Source organism: Plecotus auritus, assembly GCF_963455305.1.
Source record: "Plecotus auritus genome assembly, chromosome: 1".
In the NCBI taxonomy this organism is placed as follows: Eukaryota; Metazoa; Chordata; class Mammalia; order Chiroptera; family Vespertilionidae; genus Plecotus; species Plecotus auritus.
The window spans coordinates 220,956,336-220,978,918 of NC_137770.1; the positions used below are offsets into that span (position 1 = coordinate 220,956,336).

Here is a 22,583-nt window from a genome sequence, read left to right on the forward strand (position 1 = left end):
GCGTTGAACTTCTTGAGGGCTGGACCATTCTTCCTCGTGCACCTGTGAACACTTCCGTGTTCTGCACAACCTTCAGAGACGGGCGGGGTGGGGGGGTAGGGGGGTGGAGATCCTGCAGCATGTGGAAGGTGAAGTGCTGATAGAATATGAGATCTTAAATGTTGGAGCCACTATTCAGAGGAGAAAGATGAAAATATTGGACTAAATCCTTTTCATTATTGTCATTATGGAAATGGTATTATTCGGGGGAAATCTTCTATGCTTTAAAACCAATGCTGAAAGTGATTGGTTGTTTTTATATGGATTTGCTACCCAGTAATGTTGCCCACATCAACTTTATTGAACTCAGAATACTTAGTTTAAGTTTATACATTCTGTTTGTTTTCCAGGACACCGTAATTTATGATCGATTGGCAGAGACTTCAAAATACAAAGAAATTACCCTAAAACATTTAGAGCAGTTTGCTACAGAAGGTGAGTGTAATCCTATATAATAAAAGGCTGATATGCAAATAGATCGAACAGTTGAACGCCCGGGCACTATGATGCGCACTGACCACCAGGGGGGCAGACAATCAACTGAGGAGCTGCCCCCTGGTGGTCAGTGCGCTCCCACAGGGGGAGCGCTGCTCAGCCAGAAGCCGGGCTCACGGCTGGCAAGCGCAGCGGCAGTGGAACGGGCCTAAGCCATCAGTCGGAACTTCTCCCATGGGTTCCCGGACTGCAAGAGGACACAGGACGGGCTGAGGGACCTCTCCCCCTCCCCCCAAGTGCACGGATTTCATGTACCGGGCCTCTAGTACTGTAATAAAGCATGATTAAATGTTTTTAAAATCATAGACTACTGATATCCTGTGGGATCATTGTTATTATTTTACTTAGAGATTCCTAAAGCAAGACAGTGATTAAGGTTGATTATTTACATTATACTATATGCTGTTCCCACCCATTATTTTTATTTTGCTTTCCTGTATTTATTAACATTTTAAGAAACTTTGTCCCCTTGGTGTAGGGGGTACAGGGTCTATAAATTGGTCCACTTCCTAGAATGGGCACTATTTACAGTTTAAATACTTGACTTTGTATCTCAAGCAACGCAGACGTAAAAGAAACAAGAGGTAAAGAACTGGATATTCAAATCTGAATAAAAAAATAGAAAAAAGAAATAAACCTGTATAACCTATTAAAATAGTTATTCAATTCAGTTTCAACCAACCTCTGTGTGAGGCCTGAGAATCTGTGGTAAACATACTCGGTCCTGCTTCTCCATTCTACTGAAATGTGTGATCCCTGGGACAAAACAGTGCATATAATCAGGGAGCTGATCTAGGGTAGATGAAAGGAAGGGAGAGTCGACAAACATCAGGCTCAGTTATACAAGAATCTGTAGAGTCTTAACTCTAAACTAAACGTAAGTGGCCCGAGCTGTATCTAACCTCCCATTTAACTTTCACTCTTGTTGTCTTGGGCTGGAACTGGTGCCAATGGCACCAAGCCTGACCTCGGATCAAATCCTTCTTCTTCTTAATCCTAACTGTGAAAAGATCGGAATGTTTCAAAGCACTATGCTTTGAAAAGCAAGGACATAAATAACCTCCCAATTCTCCTCCAAAAATACGAGAACATGGAAAGACTCATGTCCACAGCGTTCAGATTCCTTAAGGCGCAGCCTCAGCAGGTTCGTCAGGTGTAACTACCCAGCGTACAGCACAGGCTCCCAATCAGTGGAGCATCTTCCCTCTCCGGGTGTGATGTCGAAGACATGCCAGCACCCAGACAGTTCAAATGAGCATGGCCTCCGCCTCCGCCCATTCTTCCTGGCCCTGGTCTGAACACACTTCTACTCCACCGCTACCCCACAGTAAGTCTCCAGCCAGGTTTCCAAAAGAGAGAAACATCCTATATAATAAAAGGCCAGCAACCATAACGGTGTAATGACCAGAACGACCGATCAATCAGTTGCTATGAGATGCGTTGACCACCTCTCGGTCCCTCCACCCAGCCCACAGGCTCTGATCGCTGGATGGCCAATGGGGAACCAGGGTGGGTGTCTGCAGAGGGGCGGAGCGGGACTGGGGACTGGTTAGCGGGTGGAACGGCTGACTTCTTGGTTCCTCCCCTTGGCCTGCAGGCTCTGATCATGGCGAACGGGGAACCACGGGGAACTGGGGTGGGTGGCGGCGGGGTGGAACTGGAGACTGACAAGCAGGCGGAAGGCAGACCTCTTGGTCCCTCCCCCCAGTCTGCAGGCTCTGATCATGGCGAACGGAGAACCACGGGAAACCAGGGTGGGTGGCGGCGGGGTGGGACTAAGGACTGACAAGCAGGCAGAAGGCAGACCTCTTGGTCCCTCCCCTTGGCCTGCAGGCTCCAATCACTGGATGCCAAACGGGGATCCTGGGGAACCGGGTGGGTGGCGGCGGGGTGGGATTGGGGAATGACAAGCAGGCAGAGGGCAGAACTCTTGGTCCCTCCCCCCCGGCCTGCAGGCTCCAATCGCTGGATGCCGAATGGGGAACCGGGGTGGGCAGCAGCGGGGCGGGACTGGGGACTGGCGAGCAAGCGGAAGATGGCCCTGATCGCAGGCTAGGCCTAGGGACCCTACCCGCGCACGATTTTGTGCACTGGGCCTCTAGTGTCCTCACATGGCCCCGGAGATTTAAGTTCTTCTCTCTGTGATCTGGCAATAGACAACCCTGCTGCTTTCTGGGACAACAGAGTCCTCCGGGCACTTGACGTCCTGTGTTCTGCTTCTTGTTTCTGACATGTTCCCCGGCCATGATTTACTGACCTGAGATCACTAGCACCTAGTCCTCTGCGAGGTCAATAAACTTGAGCGAGGGCCTTGTCTTCTCGGGAACCTGGTTAACTGCATTTGTCATGGCTGACAGGCTTTTTGCCTCTTCCTTATTTCAACCCAGGGACATTTTTCTGGCCGAAGGTAACCTCCAAGTGAGTTAAGAAACTGAAAGACACTGAGCACTGGGAACAGGTCCCCTCAAACATCAGCTTTGACTGTTTTCCACAAGGTGTTTCTGATGGTTTTTTTGTCACTACTTCCGTTTTTTTAAGACTCTTGATAATCACAAATTTACAGTGGTAAAAAGCAATAATAAATACAACCCTATCCCAGTGAGAGAAAGGTGGCTCTCCCAGTAGACCTCATGGGGGTTTCTCTTCCTCCCTTCGTAAGCATCTAGGAAGCCGATATGATGAGCCGGCCACTGTGCTCGGGACTGGAGTTATAGATACAGAAGGTCCCTGCTCTCCAGGAGCGCTAAGCTAATATAGGAGATCCACAGAAAATAATAATAATGAAACATTGTCCTTCACACCAGAGCAGTGTTTGGGGATTTCTGCCCAGGCTTGGGGGCATTCTGGGTGGGAGGAGGATGCTTTAAAGAGGTGATTTTAAGAATTTTGAGTCTTAAAGTAGATGCAAAACAGACAGTGGAAGAGAATTGGAGAGGGTGTGATGGAGAAAAAGTGACCCGCATGTGCAAAGACCCTGGTGTGTAGGAAGTGAATGGCAGAGAATGGGGTTGAAAACCATTGCTTTAGGGTGAATGAGCCCACCTTTAGGGTTTGGAGTTCTTTCTGGAGAACGAATGAAAGATTTCAAGCAAAGGCATAACCTGATAAAATTAGGTTTTAAGAAAGTCACTCTGGACATGGAGGATGGATTGAAGGAGCTGGGAATTAAAATCAGGGTGCCAATTTTAAAGGCTAGGGCAGTGGTTGGCAAACTCATTAGCCAACAGAGCCAAATATCAATAGTACAACGATTGAAATTTCTTTTGAGAGCCAAATTTTTTAAACTTAAACTTCTTCTAACGCCACTTCTTCAAAATAGACTCGCCCAGGCCATGGTATTTTATGAAGAGCCACACTCAAGGGGCCAAAGAGCCGCATGTGGCTCGCGAGCCGCAGTTTGCTGACCACGGGGCTAGGGTAATATTAATATACATTTACACTAAGGTTTGTCTTTCTTGAATTGGACTTCAACATGTTGCAGTTAAATCAATGTTTCCTAAATGAGACTTTAGGAAGTGTCAGACTCCTGAATGAAATTTTATCGGTGTTGAGGTGTATGCTGCCTTTTTCAGGGTTAAGAACTTTATGCTTCGCTGTGGCCGAGATCTCGGAGAGCGACTTTCAGGAGTGGCGAGCAGTCTACGAGCGCGCGTCCACCGCTGTGCAGAACCGGCCGCTCAAGCTCGAGGAGAGCTATGAGTTAATCGAAAAGGTGCGTGGAAGGCTGTTCTGTTCACATAGAAAGTGTGGTTTCCAGAAAACTTCCATCTTCACTCATGGGGCTAATGAAATAAAAACCAAAATGTCTTCACATCCCACTTGCTGTTGAATCTCCTCTAGTCTAAGCAGTGACAGATCTTAATTCCAGTTAAAGTTTTTGCTGAAAAGTCTCTGGAATGACTTTGTATGGATCTTTACTCATGTCACAGTTGTGGAGCTAAAACTGAAAGGCAGTTTAGTCTACCAGTACTCCCTGCCTTGCCATGTACGTATTCCATTGCTTCTGCATCACTCAAGGTACATATGCCCCACTCCACACACATGGACATGCACATAGGCACACATGTTACAAATATATGCATGTGTACATATAGCTAATGAATGTGTATAATATGTAATTCAAAATAACAGAGTAAATATTTTGTAGCTAATAATAATGTGTCAGCCACTGTTCACTTTTATGCATCCATCATTTCTGTCACAACAGAAATATCCTCATTTTATTATCCAACCAACCAAGGCTATTCAGCCCAAAAGTGATGGATACACTATAATTGATGCTGTTTAAATAGCAAGAAAGCTTGCTTCCTTAATTAATATCAACAGACATTTTTACATAGTACTTACTATGTGCCAGGTTCTATTTGTAGCACTTGAATCTATTTACTTATTTAATCTTCACAACACCACTTTGAGGTAGGTACCATTAATTATCCCAGTTTTACAGGTGAAGAAATCAAGGCAACAGAGAGGTTAAGTCATTTGGCTGAGATTACACAGCGCGTAAGAGGACAAGCCAGAATTCTCACTCTGGCTCCAGAGTTCATGCTCTTAGCCACTCAAGCATCTTCATTCTAACCTTTAACTTTACATCAATTAACTTCCTAAGTACATTACTCCTTCAACTGTACTCGTGTGCGCTGCATGGAAGCAAGCTTCCTGTTGGCTACAGTTTATTGGATCTTGCTTTCAGGTGAGTAAAAGCCAGCATTTCCCCCTTCCGCTCCCCGTGTGCCCTCCCCTCTGGGAATGGTCATGCTCCAACTGCAGGCGGTTTTCTCTGTTGGAAACAGTTGCTGTGTGTGACCCTAGATCTCGTCCGCCTCTCTCCTTGGTGGATAATGATCACTTTATTTGTTTCTCATATCTCCCTTGTATTTGAACTGTAGATGTGCACACATAGCAGGAGGCTTGTTACCAATCCACTTACTGAGTTTCTTTTTTTCCTAACACGCTCATATATGATTATGCCTTCGGGTATTATGTGGTGAAATAAAATAATATTTTATTGGTGAGGCCATGACCATAATCTCTTTCAATCTCGCCAACCAAAGTCACATGTCTTAAAGCACAAATGGTATTGATTTGTAATCTTTTGCTTTTCTTACTCTTTAAGAAGTAAAGAAATAAAGCTTTACCCTGTTTGCAAATTCTCCTGTCTCCTTTGCTACACAGACTGAACATAATGTAGCCAGTCTTTTCCCACATGCTAATGAGATAGCATTAATATACAACAAGTGACAAGAAAATATTTGAAGGTAGATTTTAGATACTAAATTGTGTTTGTGTATGTAGCATACTGTAGAGAATTCTGGAATTGAATCTTTAATCTGGATGCCCTAGAATTTCTAGATTAGATTTTATAGGTTAAACAGCGGTCATGGTGGTGTGGTATGTGTATTTGTGAGTGTATGTGTATGTGTGTGTAATATCTGTTATTAAAAGTCTTGTGATTTCCATCTTTAAATGAAATAGATGTTTCCCCTTTTACCAGCAGATGGCGATGGTGAGTCACATTGCAATTTAAGTTGCCTGGGGAAATCCATAGCATGTATGTGTGTAGTTTTAGTTTACAAATACACAAGCCTCCTTGACAACCGCCTCTTACCTAAAATAAATGGTAAAGGTAATTTATAGCTAATTCCTCTTTAGTTCGTGATAAGCTGTGGTCTCTAGGTTTTACTGAAAAATCTAAGACCCAGAAAGCTTAAGGTTGCCTGGTTCAGCCAGCTTGTTTCAAATTAGGACTGGTTTCCTAATTCATCCCTACCCCTGAAACCATAGTTTCATCCATTTATTCAGATGAGGCGGTTAATAGATCTTAGTTACCAGGGATGCACAAGCAAATAAGCAATACTTAATGTGGCCCTCTGAGTGTCGTGATCGGAGCAGCTTCCTTAAGGGTGTCTGAAGGGAGGCGTGACTCACAAACTCGATCCTAAGGAAACTTTCAGACAGATGGCAGCTTTTGAAATGAGCCTCAGAAGATTACTTTACCAGTTAAAGGGGAGCAGAGGTCTTTTTAGGAGAAAGAATAGGCACAGTACAAGGAGGGAAGTCTTTGCAATGAGAGCTGGTTTTCTGAAAAGGGCTTTTCCCAGCCCTGCTCGTGTTGGTACCCCTAGAGCCAGGTGATACCATGTCTTCACTAGTCTGAGCTCCCGTGCTTTGTTAAAACCAGCCAGGCTTCGCATTCAGTGGGATCGCGGGCGGTGACTGCCACGGAAGCCACCTAGGGAGGCACAGACCCTGCTGCTGCGTCACCCTGGCTTACACTTAGCTGTCCGCCTTACCGTTCACCCACTGGCTTCTTCCTTTGCTCTTTTAATGGAGATCCGTTGATTATGTAATCCTTTTAAATGTGATTGGAATTCATTTTTTATGTAGAGCGTAACAGTGGCCTTACCACATAAGACAGTAAATTTTGAACTGAGAGTGGTTTGCAAGCACGGATTCGTGCACTGGTGGGGTCCCTTAGCCTGGCCTGTGCCCTCTCGCAATCTGGGACCCCTTGGGGGATGTCGGACTGCCAGTTTCAGCCCAATCCCCGCAGGCGAGGCCGAGGGACCCCACCAGTGCACGAATCTGTGCACCGGGCCTCTAGTATGCATATAAGATCTTTGGTTAATCTCTTCCTACCCTCTCCCCTCCCCGCTTTCCTCTGAGATTCATCAGCCTGTTCCATGTTTCCATGCCTGTGCATTGAACGTCTGCCCCCCTGGTGGTCAGTGTGCATCATAGCTACTGGTCAAACAGTTGCTTATCCATATATATATATATCTCCTATATAATAAAAGGGTAATATGCAAATCAATCGAACAGCGAAACGACTGGTCGCTGTGCCACACACTGACCACCAGGGGGCAGACACCACAGGAGCTGCCCCCTGGTGGTCATTATGCTCCCACAGGGGGAGTGCCACTCAACCACAAGCCAGGCTGAGGGCTGGTGAGCACAGAGGCCCGCCTCCGCGGCAGCGCTAACACAGAGCGGGCCTAAGCCGCAGTTGGACATCCTTCAAGGGCCCCTGGACTGCGAAAGGGCACAGGCCGTGCTGAGGACTCCCCCACTTCCACCCCCCCCCCCCCCGAGTGTATGAATGTTGTGCACTGGGCCATATATATATATATATATATATATAACAGATGAAAGTAAGGCTGCTCTGCTTAAAGAGCAGAGGGGCACAGAGAAATCCAAGTTGTCTCCCTTCTACCTCCACCTTGCCCTCATCGTGGTTCATGAGCACAACCCTGGGCCTCCACTGAGCACATCTTAAAAACCTCATACTAGTCCGTCTGTGTGGGAAGTTTGTAGAACATGTGCTTCTCAAAATGACTATGGACATCTTCCCTCACTTTTCAGCAAAATTCAGAACATCATTGTGGTCCTATACGGGGGTTTCTGAGCCTATTTGAGTGAATAATGCAGAGTATTGTTGACTTGTTAATGGAATGTCATAATAAAGGCATTCAAAATTTGAAAGATTTGTAGAGCTTTTCCTGAAAACAGAAATATTTTTCATATATGACAAAAGAAGTGAAAATTTTGTAATGTGATTAAGGTTGTACTTTTAAACTCTGCTGTCCATCTTATCCCTTCAATGTTTGTTCAAATAAGTAATTCAGTTTTTAAAATAACAGCCTTGGGGTCTATAACTTTTAGTATAGCTGGAAAAAAAATGCAAATAGGCCAAAACCATCTAAGAAGATACTGACATTTGTGACATTTGTCCCTTGGTTCAGTGCTTTGTCGCTTGCAAGCACTAGAATGCATTACGGAAAGAGGACTTGGGGAAGGGGGGAGTCCTCAGATATTGTTATCCCTATTGACGGTCACTGTTAGATGAGAAGATTTAGGACTTTTATATTCATCTATAAAACATCGTCTCTGCTACAATTTGGGCACTTTTTGATTGGTCAACTTTTCCGAATTTAAAAAAGAATTCTCATGCTATGGATCATTTCAAGGTGATACTGAGCCATCTTGTTTCTCTTACTAAATACAGGCCAAAAGGTGACATGTATTACTAGGAAAGCAAAATTATTCAAGAACAAGAATATTGTTAAAATGCAAAACATGTTATTAGCGTCGTAGCAGATACTTGAGGCTTCCTGGCCCCATTTTAGGAGAATTGTCGCATCCCCTTGGGTGTGTGGACAGTAACACCTCTTTGTCTCTCAGTCACAGCTTGAGAGAATTTACAGTTGTCTCATGCTTCCCCACAGCACACTTGAGCTGTTTTCCTTCTTTAACCTAATTCTTTTGAAAGATAATTAATGTATTTGGACTTGTAACTTTATCAGGGATCCTCAAACTTTTTAAACAGGGGGCCAGTTCACTGTCCCTCAGACAGTTGGAGGGCCGGACTATAGTTTAAAAAAAAACTATGAACAAATTCCTATGTGCACTGCGGGCCCGGGACGAGTCGGCTGCTAAGCAGGACAGGCAGCGGCACCCGGCAGGTCGGATAAATGTCCTCAGCTGGCCGCATGTGGCCCGCGGGCCGTAGTTTGAGGACCCCTGCTTTAGATTATGAAACCACAATCGTGTTGGTCTATATTTTTAAAACGCAGATATTTTTAAATTAAGCATTCACTTATTTGTTTTTGGTCAGGAATAATATCAAATAAGTAATCGAATAATTATGAAGCTTTTTGCTTCAATACCAGTGGCTTCTCTGTAATTTCTCACCTTCTTTGATCTGCCATTTACATTTATTCCAACATTTACATTTATTTCTAAGACATGTGGATTTTCCCCCTTCATACTTATACTACTGGGTTCCTTTGAAAATTAATGGTACAGAGGGCTGTGATCTTACTTATCAGGGAAGATACTATAATTAAACCGTTGGTTGAAATATGAAGGTATGCCTTCGTGGTAAATAGAGTCTTTGAAAATTTTGTTATATTTATTTGCTTCAATAGACAAGTTAAATTATATCTTTAGCATTGCATAAATTACAAATTAATCACTTCCCATCTTTATGAAAGCAAATTATTTATCTTGAGCACTGCAGAGCAGAGAATGAGATATTATACCTGTCTAGATTGGGCAATGATTGGAGCAGTCTTTCCTAGTAATAAAATTCTTCTTTCCTTTTTTGTTGTGTTCTGACTGCTCCCCTGACCAGCTGTTCCCCATCTCTCTCGTTGTCCTCTGGCCTCCCTATTGCCTGAGACACAACAATATTGAAAATTAGGCCAATCAATAACCCTATAGTGGCCCTTAAGTGTTCAAGTGAAAGGAAGGGTGAATCTATTCAGCAGACTTCATCGTTCTCTCATTTTAAGGCCACAGCCACCCCAACCTCCAGGAACCACCACCCTGATCAGTCAGCCTTCAACACTGAGGCAAGTCCCTCCACCAGCAAAAATATTACGATTCACCGAAGGTTCAGATGATGTTTAGCATTTTTTAACCATAAAGTAACTTTTTAAATAAGGTTTGTACATTGTCTTTTTGGACATAATGCTATATTGCACACTTAATAGACTGCAATATAGTATAAACATAACTTTTATATGCACTAGGAAACCAAAAAATTCGTGTGGCTCGCTGTATTGGAACAGTTACTTTATTGTGGTGCTCTGAACCCTAACCCGCAATGTCTCCATGGTATGCCTGTAATCAGAAGGCTGTACTTTTGGCATCATCTAGCTGTCCTTTGAATCAGATAGCAATACTGTGTTTTATACACATTTTTTAATTTATGCTTAATGTGTGTCCTCCACTAGAAGGAAGCTTCATGAGGGAGGGACTGTCTTTATGGTATTCATTCCTGTATCATTAGTGCCTGCTTCTCTGGCCTCTGTTAATCACTGGGTAAATATTCAACAGATAAATGAATGATTCAATTAAATGACTTATTCAGAAGCTACATTTATTTAGTAGGTGCTTGCTTAATGGAAGCCTGATTCCTGTTACTAATACAGTTCATGCTTTCTGTACATCAAGGATGTTGGTATCAATGTGTTGTCACTAAGGATTAATTTAGGGATATATTAGCCTGACTAGAGTGGCTCGGTTGGTTGAGCATCATCCTGTACAATAAATGGTTGTTGGTTCTGTTCCTGGTCAGGGCATATACTTGTGTTGTGGGTCCAGTCCTTGACTAGGGCACATATGGAAGGCAACCAATTGATGTATCTCTCTCTCCCCCTCCCTTGCCCTTTCCTCTCTCTCTAAAATCAATACAAATATACTTTTTAAAAAACATTCAAAATGTAGGGATATGTTTGAAAAGAAGCCAATAATTTTTCAAGAATGCATTCTATAGAAATTTAGACTTGATCATTAAAAAAAAACATGTCCCTCAAGTTATGCCATATATGAATGTGAGAAGCATATAGTGAGAAAGATTCAACAAATGGCCAAACACCTGTCAGGTTGTGTTCTGGGCCCTGGGGCACAGCAGGGGAAAAAGAAAAATCCTCATGGTGGGACATAGGCCTACACTTACATACTGAAAATATAATTTCAGACAGGGCTTAGTGCCCTGGGCCCTGAGATTGGGCATTGAGGTGTAGTGATCTTTTTTATATTATTTCCTTTACTCCTCCCCAAAATATGGTCAACACTTCTGGGATTTTTTTTTTCAAGACTGCCTTGATGTGGCATAATATAGATCAACCATTATGCTCGGCATGACTAAATACAACAGTTTAGTGCCCTTTTTCAACACATGGCAGCCAGCGGTTTAGAGAATTCCTAAAGAAATCTAAAACTTAATGGAAAACAGGACTTTTCTTGAACATTTATGACTGCCAAGTCCACAGTAACTTCTGTATTAGAGTGGAATGCTTCTTCAGATAAAAGTACCACTTCCATTCTTAGTAGCTGCAAATATCACTTTCATTTGTACTAAAACGTGCCATGTACTAGATGAAAATCTGCAGGATGTACTGGTGACTTGGTGGTTTAACATCCCAGGAGTTTCCTATTTTACTGTTTGCTTAAGAACATTTTCAGTCTGTCAGCTCCTCTACTAATAAGACCTGCAACTTTTTGAGCATCTACTAAGCTCCACGTCCTCGGTTCTTTACCCTGATTGTTTAGTTCAGGGGCCTCTAGAGTCGAGTATACAAGATGATCCATTGGGGTGAGCAAGAAAATGTTATAACTTCTGTTTCTGCTTATGTGTGATGTCTTTTTTTATAATTTCTGTTTTTTGCATTTTTAATGTAGTATATAATTTATTAATAACAGCACAAATATGTTATACAAAAATATAGCAGTGTCATAAATAAGTACTCAACCTTTTTTTCCTCGCATACTATTACCCCCCCTCCACACACGCACACACACACACACAAATGTTTGAAAGGACTGATTTCATTTCATCCTCAAAACAGCTTTCTTAAATTCCTGTCATTGGCCTTCACTTGCTGATGGGGAAATTTTTAGGTAAGTTTAGTTACTTGCTGAAGGACACATACCAGTGGTTGGCAGAGTAGGGACTCAAATCCCAGCTCTGTCTGAACTCCATGCTCTTCTGCCAGCTGGCTTTAGAAGAAAGCAGGAATGTATGTAAAGCATAGTAGACATGGAAAACGGAACCTGACCAAAAGTGTAGCCGTGTAATCCCTAGGTGGGCCGTTGGAGGGCGGGGCGCATTGACCAGTTCAGGACACATCCAGTTAGTAAATGAGGCAGCCTCTGTGTACTCGACGTCATGGAATGTACTCCTGTCCTTTCAAATGAAGCTGGAAATATGTTTTTCATAATTTTCTCTCAACTCGTCTCTAGAATCTTCTTGTTTAAAGTACTTAAGAGTTCCTTAGAACTCCAATCACATTGCTTCTCCCTGCTTCCCTGCGGTAGACTTTCCACCCTGGGTATTGCTGTCTTCTCAACTCAGATAAGATGGATGTGTTGTTTTTGCAGGCTACACCCAATCGCCTCTCAAATCCTGATTCTTTTCAGCTGGGTGTGTGCATTCTGGCCTTGTTTGGAAAGCTGTGTGAGAGTTCAAATATAATTTCTATGGTTCAAAAGGCAGCAAGTTAAAACCTACTTCTTGGCCTTGAAACAGTTAACCAATTACAGGCCAATGAGCCATTCCAAAGTTTTAACACTCTTAGTCTTCATGTACTGCCATCCAGGTTAACCTGAAAGGAAAGCTATGGGAGGTTATCTCCTTTTAAATTAAACCCCATGGTTGTGCTAAAAGATGTTGAGAGGAAAAAGCGTAAGGGTGAACGATGCCCAGTGGAATGCAGAGCAGTGAACTGACTGCAAATCCCACAGCCACCAGCACATCCCTGGTCCAGGGTCACCATATCTTAAAGCAAAAGAGGTCTCAGTAGCCTCTGACATGGTCTTGTGGCCTCCAGTCTTCCTAGTTCATCCCCAGTGGGCCACCAGCGAACTTTCTGAAAGCTATGTCTGATTCTGTCCCTCCCCTTCGAGAATTCTTCCCTAGGTTCCCTTAGCCTTGGGATCCTGGACATAACACACAGACCCTACCATTTCCCTTCCCTGCCTGCTTCTCCAGCCTCATCTTTTCCTGACATACTACTCAAAAAAAGTTTGACATGACTGACCCCATTGCATCTCAGAACAACCCCATTAAAGCAGTGTTACTTAAATCGCCACCACACCTCACTTTCACTTATTGTTTCCATATTGACTAGATGGCAACTTGTCAAACATAATATGCTTTTGCACACCTCTGTCTGTGTACATGTGATTTCTCTGTTTGGAATTCCCTCCCCCCCCCCCTCCTGATTGCTTGGCTGACTCAACTCTTCCTTTAGGACTGTAGGTCAAGTGTTAACTCGTGTTGGATGGGTTTTCGAGCCACCCAGACTAAGAAGATACTCTTTTCTGTGTTTATCCTTTGTAGGCTCAGACAATTCTGTGTTTACTTTGAAGACAGTGTGTAACATACAGTAATGTGATTATTTTTCGGGGGAGCACTGTTTCTCTCTGGTGTTAATCCTGTATAACAGGGAAGGAGGCTTTGTCTGTAGTTTAGGATTGCCAGGAGAGGAAAGAGAACTGGGCCCAGAAGATCTAAAGCCAGGATGGAAGGGGAGGGCCTGCCCAAGGGAATCTCCATAGCAACCAGTCAGGATGGAGCCCAGTGCAGAGATGGGCTCCTCTCTAGCATTCTGCATCAGGGGGCCTGAAAACTCCACAAGGGCCAAACCCACCCACTGCCTATCTTTGCAAATGAAGTTTTACTGGAACACAGCCCTGCCCATTGGTTTACAGATTATCTTTGGCTGTGTTCATGCTAAATGACAGAATTGAGTAGTTGCAGAAGAGAAAGTCTGGCCCTCCAACCCTAAAATATTTACCATTTGTCCCTTTACCAAAAAAAAAAATATAAAAAATGATCACTTTTTCCCTAGAGAGCAGTTCTCAGAGTTAAATTCTCAAGCCAACAGCGTTGCCACCATTGCACACCTACAGGCCTCACCTCAGACCCATTCACTAAGAAAGTCTGGGTGTAGGGCCCACCAATCTCTGTGTAATAAGCCCTTCAGGTGATTCAGAAAATCACCAGTCTAATAACGTGGGCTTAACTACAGCCAGGCATGCAGGGTCTAGGAGAAACAGGTACCAATAAAAGGCAAGGGGATACAATCAGAAAACAGGGAGGGGAGGGGATGTGGATGCAAAGAATCTCTAATGATGCCTCTGAAATACAAATCCCATGAAGGAAGGAACTCACTGTTGGATCCCACCATATTGCCCAGTGCTAACTGCGTGTGCATTTGCAAGTGAATGAATGCAGGTGTGCGTGCGTGCTTGGAATGGAGCCAGTACCAAAAGGTGACTCTGAGCCCGCAGGTGGAATCAGGGAAATAGGTACACCTGGAAGGTGTGGCTCAGGACTGTGGCTGAAACCCATTAGTAGCAAGGAAGTACTACTGAAGACTGAAGAGCAGGGGCATGTCTAAAAGCCGGATGATTTGAATGAAATTCTGACTTTCATTTAATCTCAGTTTCACTTCCCAGCCCTGCCTTTGGCCAAGTATTGGTTCTGGGGATTTTGTTTTTACCGTCATAGCTCGGCTGTACCTCCGTTTGACCTTAGATAATTTACTCAAATTTCCCGAAGCTATTAAGTGAATTAATAAATGTGAAGCCCTTAGTGCCTGGTACACTTCCTCCAGTAAGGAAATAATTTTGTCGTATTTCTAGTCACGATCTCATTTCATGGTGAAAAAAAGATTACCAAATATTACTAGTATTTTATTCCAGTGGTAAAACTTTGCTTATTGATATTATGTCTTCACTAGAGGCCCATTGCACGAAGATTCGTGCAATAGGCCTTCCTTCCACTGGCTGCCAGCACCGGTTTTCCTCCAGCACCCGGGACCCAGGCCTTCGCTCTGGCCACCGCCTTGCGTCTTCACTGCGGCCGGAGTCTTCAGTCTTTGCTGCGGCTGGAGCACCACTCCTGTAGCTCCCTCCACCCCCTGCCCTCCCTCTCATAGCAGGCGTCCTGCCCCGCCCAGCCACTCCAGGCCTGCATGCAGAGGCCTGGAGTGGTGGGGGTGGGGGTGGGGCTGTGGCCATCTTTGATGGGTTAATTTGCATACTCACTCCTGATTGGCTGGTGGGTGTCATGAAGTGAAGGTCAATTTGCATATTTTTATTAGTATAGATTGGTCTTTAAAGAGACTTCTGCCACGCTGTCCATGTTGCAATCTGAAGCCTAAGTTTATATGAGTTTCATTATTACACTTTTTCTCATTTAGCATATATCACAAACTTTTTAAAAACCAAAAAGTACTAACAATATTTGCTAATATGGAAATAGGTCATTTTGAGGTTCTGTTATTTAACAAAATATCCATGTGTTGGGAATAAAACATTCTATCTAAACCCATCATAATACATTTTACCATACAGCTTTTAAGTTCTCTTGTGAAGTTTTTTATACTCACTAGGGTACAATTTTACATTTATATGCCTTTTTTTTTTTTAAAGAACTCTGCATATATTATGAACATATGAAAGAGAAAATAAGATTATTGAGGGCTTTACTAGGTGAATAAATATTATTTCATGATTTTTCAGTGATAACTAAACCTATATTATGTCAAGGAATCATCAACCTGAAACTTTAATAACTTTTGGCGGAGTGACATTTTGAAAGTAAAATTAGTGTTTGGGTTTTTGGGTTTTTTTTTAATTCCATAAATGCCAAGGGAATTTTATCACGTTTCAACACTTGCTGAATATGTAATTCCCATAGTGCCCATTAGTGGCCATCTGTGTAAGGTAATACATGTTTGGGATGAAATTGATTACGGCCTAAATACTCTGGTGTTATGATCAGGAAAAGCACACAAAGTTCGCGTCTTTTTTCTAATGATCATTGTGGAGCTTAGAGATATGAATTTCCATAGGCAGAGCAGCCTATCACTCAAGATCCTAATCTCACAATAAGGGACACCAGGGCCAAAGGGAAGGAGATGGAAAGACTTTCACTAAAGGTATTAAGTGCTGTTCTCGAGCTAGTGGGATGAAGAGGAAAATTAACAGGCGTTGGAACACAATATTTCCATTATAGACATCAAAAGGAACCCATTGCAGTTTCGCTGAATATTCAGAAATATTTCATTACCTTTTAGAAATTTCTGTTATAGCCACCAACACACTTCAAGGTTAACTTGTAACTTTAATCAGCATATACGTTGCTGGTCCAACCTCCTCGGTCCTTTATATTACTTTTGCCTGATTTGAAAATCATTTTCTTTTTAACTGTGCAAAATAGGTGCGTCTCTTCTTTCAAATATGTTTTCAATGTTATCTCCTCAGTGCATTTTATTTTTATTAGATGAACATCTGTGTACTTCCTGAGCTCATTTATCTATCCCCTTAGCGTAGAGCGATAAAATACAAATATACTTGTTTATATATTTCTGATGAATGTATTCACACCTTGGCTCTCACATTATCTACATATCTACTGATGGGACATATTACAAAAAAATGGTTTTTTGGTTTAGAAAAATTTGAGAGCTTGTGTTACTGAACTGTACCCACAATCATCTTAAAATCTGATCATGTCTCCATAGAATATGTGGCATTTGAAACTCAGCTATATCCTGATCTTCCCTGGGATGTAGGCCAGAATGACTTAGGTTCAAATGCCCTGAAAGTATACAAAAGAATTGATAGAATCATTGTCTAAACATTGAAATACAGCCATTGTGATGTTGGCGTAGTTGATGCTGAACTGTCCTTCCTTTTCATTGTTAAACATCTTGATGATAATTATTCATCAGGTTATGATAGATTTCAAATCTGTTTTCCATTAAAGATAACAAAATAATACTGTCTCCTTAAAGGAGGAAATTTACCTTCCTGTCATATATTTTATATACTAAGAAGTCATGCATCAGGTGCTTCTAATAGTTGTAGAAGTTATTTGGAATATATGTAAAAGAAAATGGTCTAGAGTACAGCAATATTTAATAACACTTGGATTTTTTTTAACTTTTTTTAAAATGTATCTTATTGTTGAAAATATTACAGATGTCCCCTTATTATTCCCCATTGCTTTTAGGGGGATGTGTTTTTAGTAGCTGCCTGCTTTTTTTCTTTTTTTTTTAACTGGCTTGATTTGCCCTTCTATAGTGTTTTTGTTGTTGCTATTATTTTCAGAAGCTGTTTCTTAGCTTAGAGAGAAGTAAGGTAGGACGGGTAGCCTCAGTCACATGCCAAAAGCACTGGATGGAAATCAGGGATCCGTAAGAGAGAAAACTCAACGGGCTATTTGGAACTTACACCAGAGTACATGAATTACCATTAATCTTGTTTTTAAAAGCATATGCACACTTCATTGTTTTGTTCTTAGAGGATCTAAACTGGTTTTCTTAAAATGTTTACCACTTATTTTCCCAGAATCTTCAGCTACTTGGAGCTACAGCCATTGAGGATAAATTACAAGATCAAGTGCCTGAAACCATAGAAATGCTCATGAAAGCAGACATCAAAATCTGGATCCTCACAGGGGACAAGCAAGAAACTGCCATTAACATTGGTAACTCACCTAATTCAGACTTTAAATGTGACGCTTTTAAACAGCTTGATACATTATAGAAGATAAATTAAGAGATATTTCAAGATTCGAAATATTTGATAATTTAAGAATTCCATATTTATATTATTGGGCTTATCTGTCAACTTATGGCCCCAGGGCCTCTTTAAAATTACAGTGGTTATATATCGTAGCTCTTGTAACCACATAATACCCGTTCTCCCCTTTGTATCGCTGCCTACCCCCACTTTTCATCCACAATTGGCACGTGTAGATAACATTTCCGTGGTTATTTGTGAAAGTCTGGAAATTGGGATTATGGCAGGTTGTATATAGATGCTTGTTTATTTGACCAAAGGTTATTTCTGAGATAGGAATAAGAAGGTTGCCAGTTTCCATTCATTTTTTGGAAACAGGTTGTTAGCTCAGGCTGCCATACATCTCTCTAGGGAAATGTATTACATCAATTAATTCCCTTTATGTTTGGACATAGGACACTCCTGCAAACTTCTGAGGAAGAACATGGGAATGATTGTTATAAATGAAGGCTCTCTTGATGTAAGTAAAATCCTATTTTTAAAAAATTATTTAACAACATAATCATCTTATAGTATTTTATATTCCGATAGCTGTGAAAATATTTTATCTTGCTGAGGTTAAATGGTACCTTATTACTACAGTTCTGCTGTGATGTAATGTGCACTGTTTGAACCACGTTGATGTAAGTAGTTTGCAGCTTCATGTCTGACAGCTGAAGGAATTGCTTAATGGGAGACCAGAAAGCGGCTTCACAAAAGCACCGTGGGAGGAGGTTACTGAGTGACTGCAACTTGCTCATATCTATCTGTATATTGTTGATTTAATATTCTGATTTAGCTTCTGGTGATACTCTCTATACAGGGATGGGCAGAAGGAGGTTTACAGTTGTTCATATAGAAAAAGGCATGCAAGTTATTACTATTACAATAGCTTTATTATTGTGTTTCGTGTACTCACAACTATAAACCTACTTTTGCCCACTACTGTATTTTGCTTTTAAAAAAAATTGTGAACACTATTGAACAACACAAAATAACCATTGCTAATAGGAAAGTTTGGTTTTTTTTTATGTTCTGTCTTCTGGGCTGTAATATAATTTTATGGAGGTTTTTTTCATGGCTGTGATCCCCTGAATTTGTATTTGGGGAAGGAGGGAAGATTTGTTAGGTGCACAGTGTAAAGTACACGTTGACAAATATGTAGGTCAAATGACCTGTAAGTATTTTATAGTAAAGGTGACAATTTGTAACTTAAGGTGGAAGACAGAACAGGAGAGGTGGTTATACACATGCTTGAAATAGAGCAGAGAAAACTTTATAATCTGAGGTGTTGGTGAAGCTGTGAGGCCAAGGACAGAGAGGGATGGTGAAGAGGAAAATGCTTAGAATTCGGGTATAGAACAGAAACTGTGTAAGAAGGCGTTGACTTCTGATTTTTACATTGGAATAATTATCTCTTCCTTATTTGCTCTCAAAACAGTCCTTGTGATGTATTTCCCTTTCTTGTGAAATCTTTGAGCAGACTTTTTAAAATTGTTTTATTTGTTGATTTAAGAGAGAGAGAGAGAGAGAGAGAGAGAAGCACCTATTTGTTGTTCTACTTATTTATGCATTGATTGGTTGATGCTTATATGTGCCCTGACCAGGGATAGAACGCACAATCTTGGTGCATCAAGACGACACTCTAACCAACTGAGCTACCGAGCCAGGGATCTTTGAGCAAACTTGTTGCCTGAGGAATAATATGTGTTTTTGCAACCGTGAAAGTTGCTTATGCCTTTAACTATTAAAGAAGTACTTTTTGTGAACCAAGCTTTAATCTTAAAACACAAACAAAAAAAAAACAAAAAAAAGCCAGCTGCTGTTTGAAGACTTTCCTTTATATTTTTTCATGCACTTGGCCCCCTGCATGAAACTGGGAACACACCACTAAACAAAACACGGGGGCACCGCCCCTGAGAGCTTACAGCAAATCCAATCTCCACCCTGCATGTGTACTCATTTTGGTTTATTTATCCAAGTTATTATGTTGTGAAAAAGTATGACTAAGGCATCCCAGCCTTCCAAAAGCTTATCTATACTAATAAAAGGGTAATATGCAAATTGGTCAGGATGCCCTCACAGTAACGACCGAACAGCAGGCTGCATGAGACGACAAGACCGGCAGGGGGGTTAGTGAGGGACGACCAAATGACTGAACAGCAGGCTGCATGGGGCGACCAGGCCGGCAGGGGGGTTAGTGAGGGGCAACCAGGCCGGCGAGGGGAGGGGCAGTTGGGGGCTACCCGGCCAACAGGGGGGGTGGTTGGGCCCACCATGCCAGCAGGGAGGGCAGTTAGAGGCGATCAGGCAGGCAGGCAGGTGAGCAGTTAGGAGCTAGTGGTCCCAGATTGTGTGAGTGATATCCGACTGCCAGTTTAACTGGCAGTCGAACATCCCCCGAGGGGTCCCGGATTGGAGAGGTTGCAGGCTGGGCTGAGGGGATTTCCCGGTCCTCCCCCCACCCCCCGCACGAATTTCGTGCACCGGGCCTCTAGTAAATAATAGGGGAATAAAATGCATACATGTGACAATACAACATAGGTATGTAAAAAATAAGATAGATGGTTTGCTATGAAAATATTATGAAGTTTAGGGAAGTATAAAGTACTAGTAAGTGGCATTTAGTTAGATAGAGGTGAGTCATTGAGTAAGGAGGGAGTACTTGAAGCAGAAAGTTATTGCAACTAAGTTCATATGTGGGGAATGAAGGAAGAACATTGAACTTGATTACAGGATTGTAATTTTTAAGTGTTTTTGTTTGAAGAAATATAGGTACATAATCTTCTATAATAATAAAAGGGTAATATGCTAATTAGACCGGACGTCTTCCGGACATCCTTCCTGACAAAGCCAGGGCCGGAGGGAAGCCAGCCCGGGTCCCTAGTGCCTACGCTGGGCCCGGTTTGAGAATTTGCCCTCATAAGTAAGAGGGCAACTTCATTAGCCTCTTAAAAGAGGTAAGCATGTATGAGCAACTGTACCCTAAGCTTTATCAAGTTTAGAAGGACGGGGAGGCATGGCGCACAGGCAGAGGACCAGGATGAGAGCTCGGAAAGAAGGCATGAGGGCACCAATGCCCAGATGTGATGTGAGGGGAGTTCAGGGACCACTGTCCCACGCGGTCCCTGGAGAGGGAACCATCCAGGTGGTTCCAGAGCTGGGCTTTCTGAAAACCTCAGTGGAAGCATTCCCATGGTACCTGTAGACGGTTGGGCCTTTGTCAGCACCAGGGTCATACTCGGGACACGGTTTTTCTGACACTTGAAGGAAATCAGAGGCAGGACCTGTGATGCAGAGGCGAAGGCATGAGGAGCCATGCCTGACTAGACACGTGATTCCTGTTGGCTGGCCTTGGGCTCTCACCTTTGCAGAACATGATAATTTTGCTTCTTTTGTTTTCATCTGTTTCATCCTTTTTTCTTCAATGCTTAGACATGTTCTGTAAGTGTTCTGAGTATCATCAGGTAAATAGAAATCTCAAGGGGAAAAAGGGGAAATGCCAAAAATATTCCATGTATTGCATCATGTGTTGTTAGGACAGTGGCCTTTATTTTTATTTTGAAGTTTCCAAGAAGGTAACTCAAAAGTCATAAACACCTCAAAGGTATCTGCACTACCTGTTTCTCCTGGAGGAGACAGAGATGGAGTCTCCCGGGAATACTCAGTTTCACTGAAAGCAGGGACCCTGTCTTTTGGTTTACCATTTTCTCTCAATGCTCAGCAAATTGCCGAGCACATGTAAGTACTCCATAAATATTGGAGAAGTCCATCTCTGAGTCATTTTAACTAGGGGCTTCTTTAAAAAAGGTGTATACCAGTTTAAATTTGGTTGTCATCAACCACATCTGATATTTAAAATATAAAGTGATTAGCTGTATCCTTTGCAACTTAAGTGACACTTGGGGTGGAAGATCACAGACAAACTATGGCCGCATAGATTAACACTGATTTGTCCAGCTGCAGACTGCTGAGCATTCCAGCTCTGCTGTCTGGGGGAGGCTTTTCTCCCAGGGAGTTAAGTGGGGACTTTACAAACCCGGCTGTTTAGGGTCAGACCTGCTGAGGGGCACTCATTTGCTTCTCAGCAGGAAAGGAAACATCACTTTGCAAAGCTCCCTCAGATCTGATGTCATAAAATCTGAGGCTGAGTTTTCAGGCAAATCATTAGATGTGCTAGAGTGCCCGTGGGTTAATCAGTATTTATTTTTTCGTTGCCATGGGAAAGAGGAGCATCCTATGTGTTCACCTTGGACTGATGATAATGAAATATGGGACTGCCATTCCATCAGCAAAAAGAATAATTAGCATTTAGGTAATAAACTTAGGAACACAATGTCTTAGGAAATAATATAATGGGAAATAAATTGTGGGTGTGTGTTTTGTCAAGTGACAGTTCTAATGAATGTATTCAAGTGATTCCATGAAATAACACAATATTTAAGAGCGCTGTTCTGCCCTCACCGGAATGGGGACCCTGGGCAAGTTGAAATTAGATAACTTCTCTGAAGCCGTTTTGCTGCCTGTAAAGAAAGGATAATGTTACCCTTGGCACACGATTAGTGCAGGATGTGGCACATATAAAAACGAGATGTTATGAAACTTTATAGAAAAATAATATTTCAATAGCTTGCAAGTTGTTTTGCATAATGATCTTTTTATTATGAAAAGTATATTCTTTTCCCATCTTTTAATTTTTTCTTAAGAAAGCAGGTTATAAATGCAGATGCTTTTGCATGATGCATATTGCAATGAACTGTTCAAATTTTCTACCAAAATATTATCTCTAGTACTGTGAAAATTGTAAAGCTGAATCTCTTTTGTTATGTTGAAATTGTACAAATAAAGTATCATCTTTAAGCCTCCTAGATTTCCAAATAGAAAAGCCTTTCTCCTGGCGGTGGTAGTAAAAATAAATCTTGGTCTTCCCATAATCCAGCTCATCTCAAAAAAAAAAAAAAAAAAGC

At 42.1% G+C, this 22,583-nt stretch overlaps 1 protein-coding gene across 5 annotated transcripts in view; it reads left to right on the plus strand.

Moving 5' to 3' along the window:
* Positions 1-22,583, plus strand: part of ATP8A1 (ATPase phospholipid transporting 8A1) — a 215,598-nt gene that overhangs the window by 111,832 nt on the left and 81,183 nt on the right. For all 5 annotated transcript variants that reach the window (XM_080676966.1, XM_080676968.1, XM_080676965.1 and 2 more), the window contains 4 exons: positions 390-474; positions 4,107-4,246; positions 17,404-17,542; positions 18,033-18,097. In XM_080676966.1, coding sequence (XP_080533092.1) covers positions 390-474; positions 4,107-4,246; positions 17,404-17,542; positions 18,033-18,097 — 429 coding nt within the window. The remainder of the gene's footprint in view (positions 1-389; positions 475-4,106; positions 4,247-17,403; positions 17,543-18,032; positions 18,098-22,583) is intronic.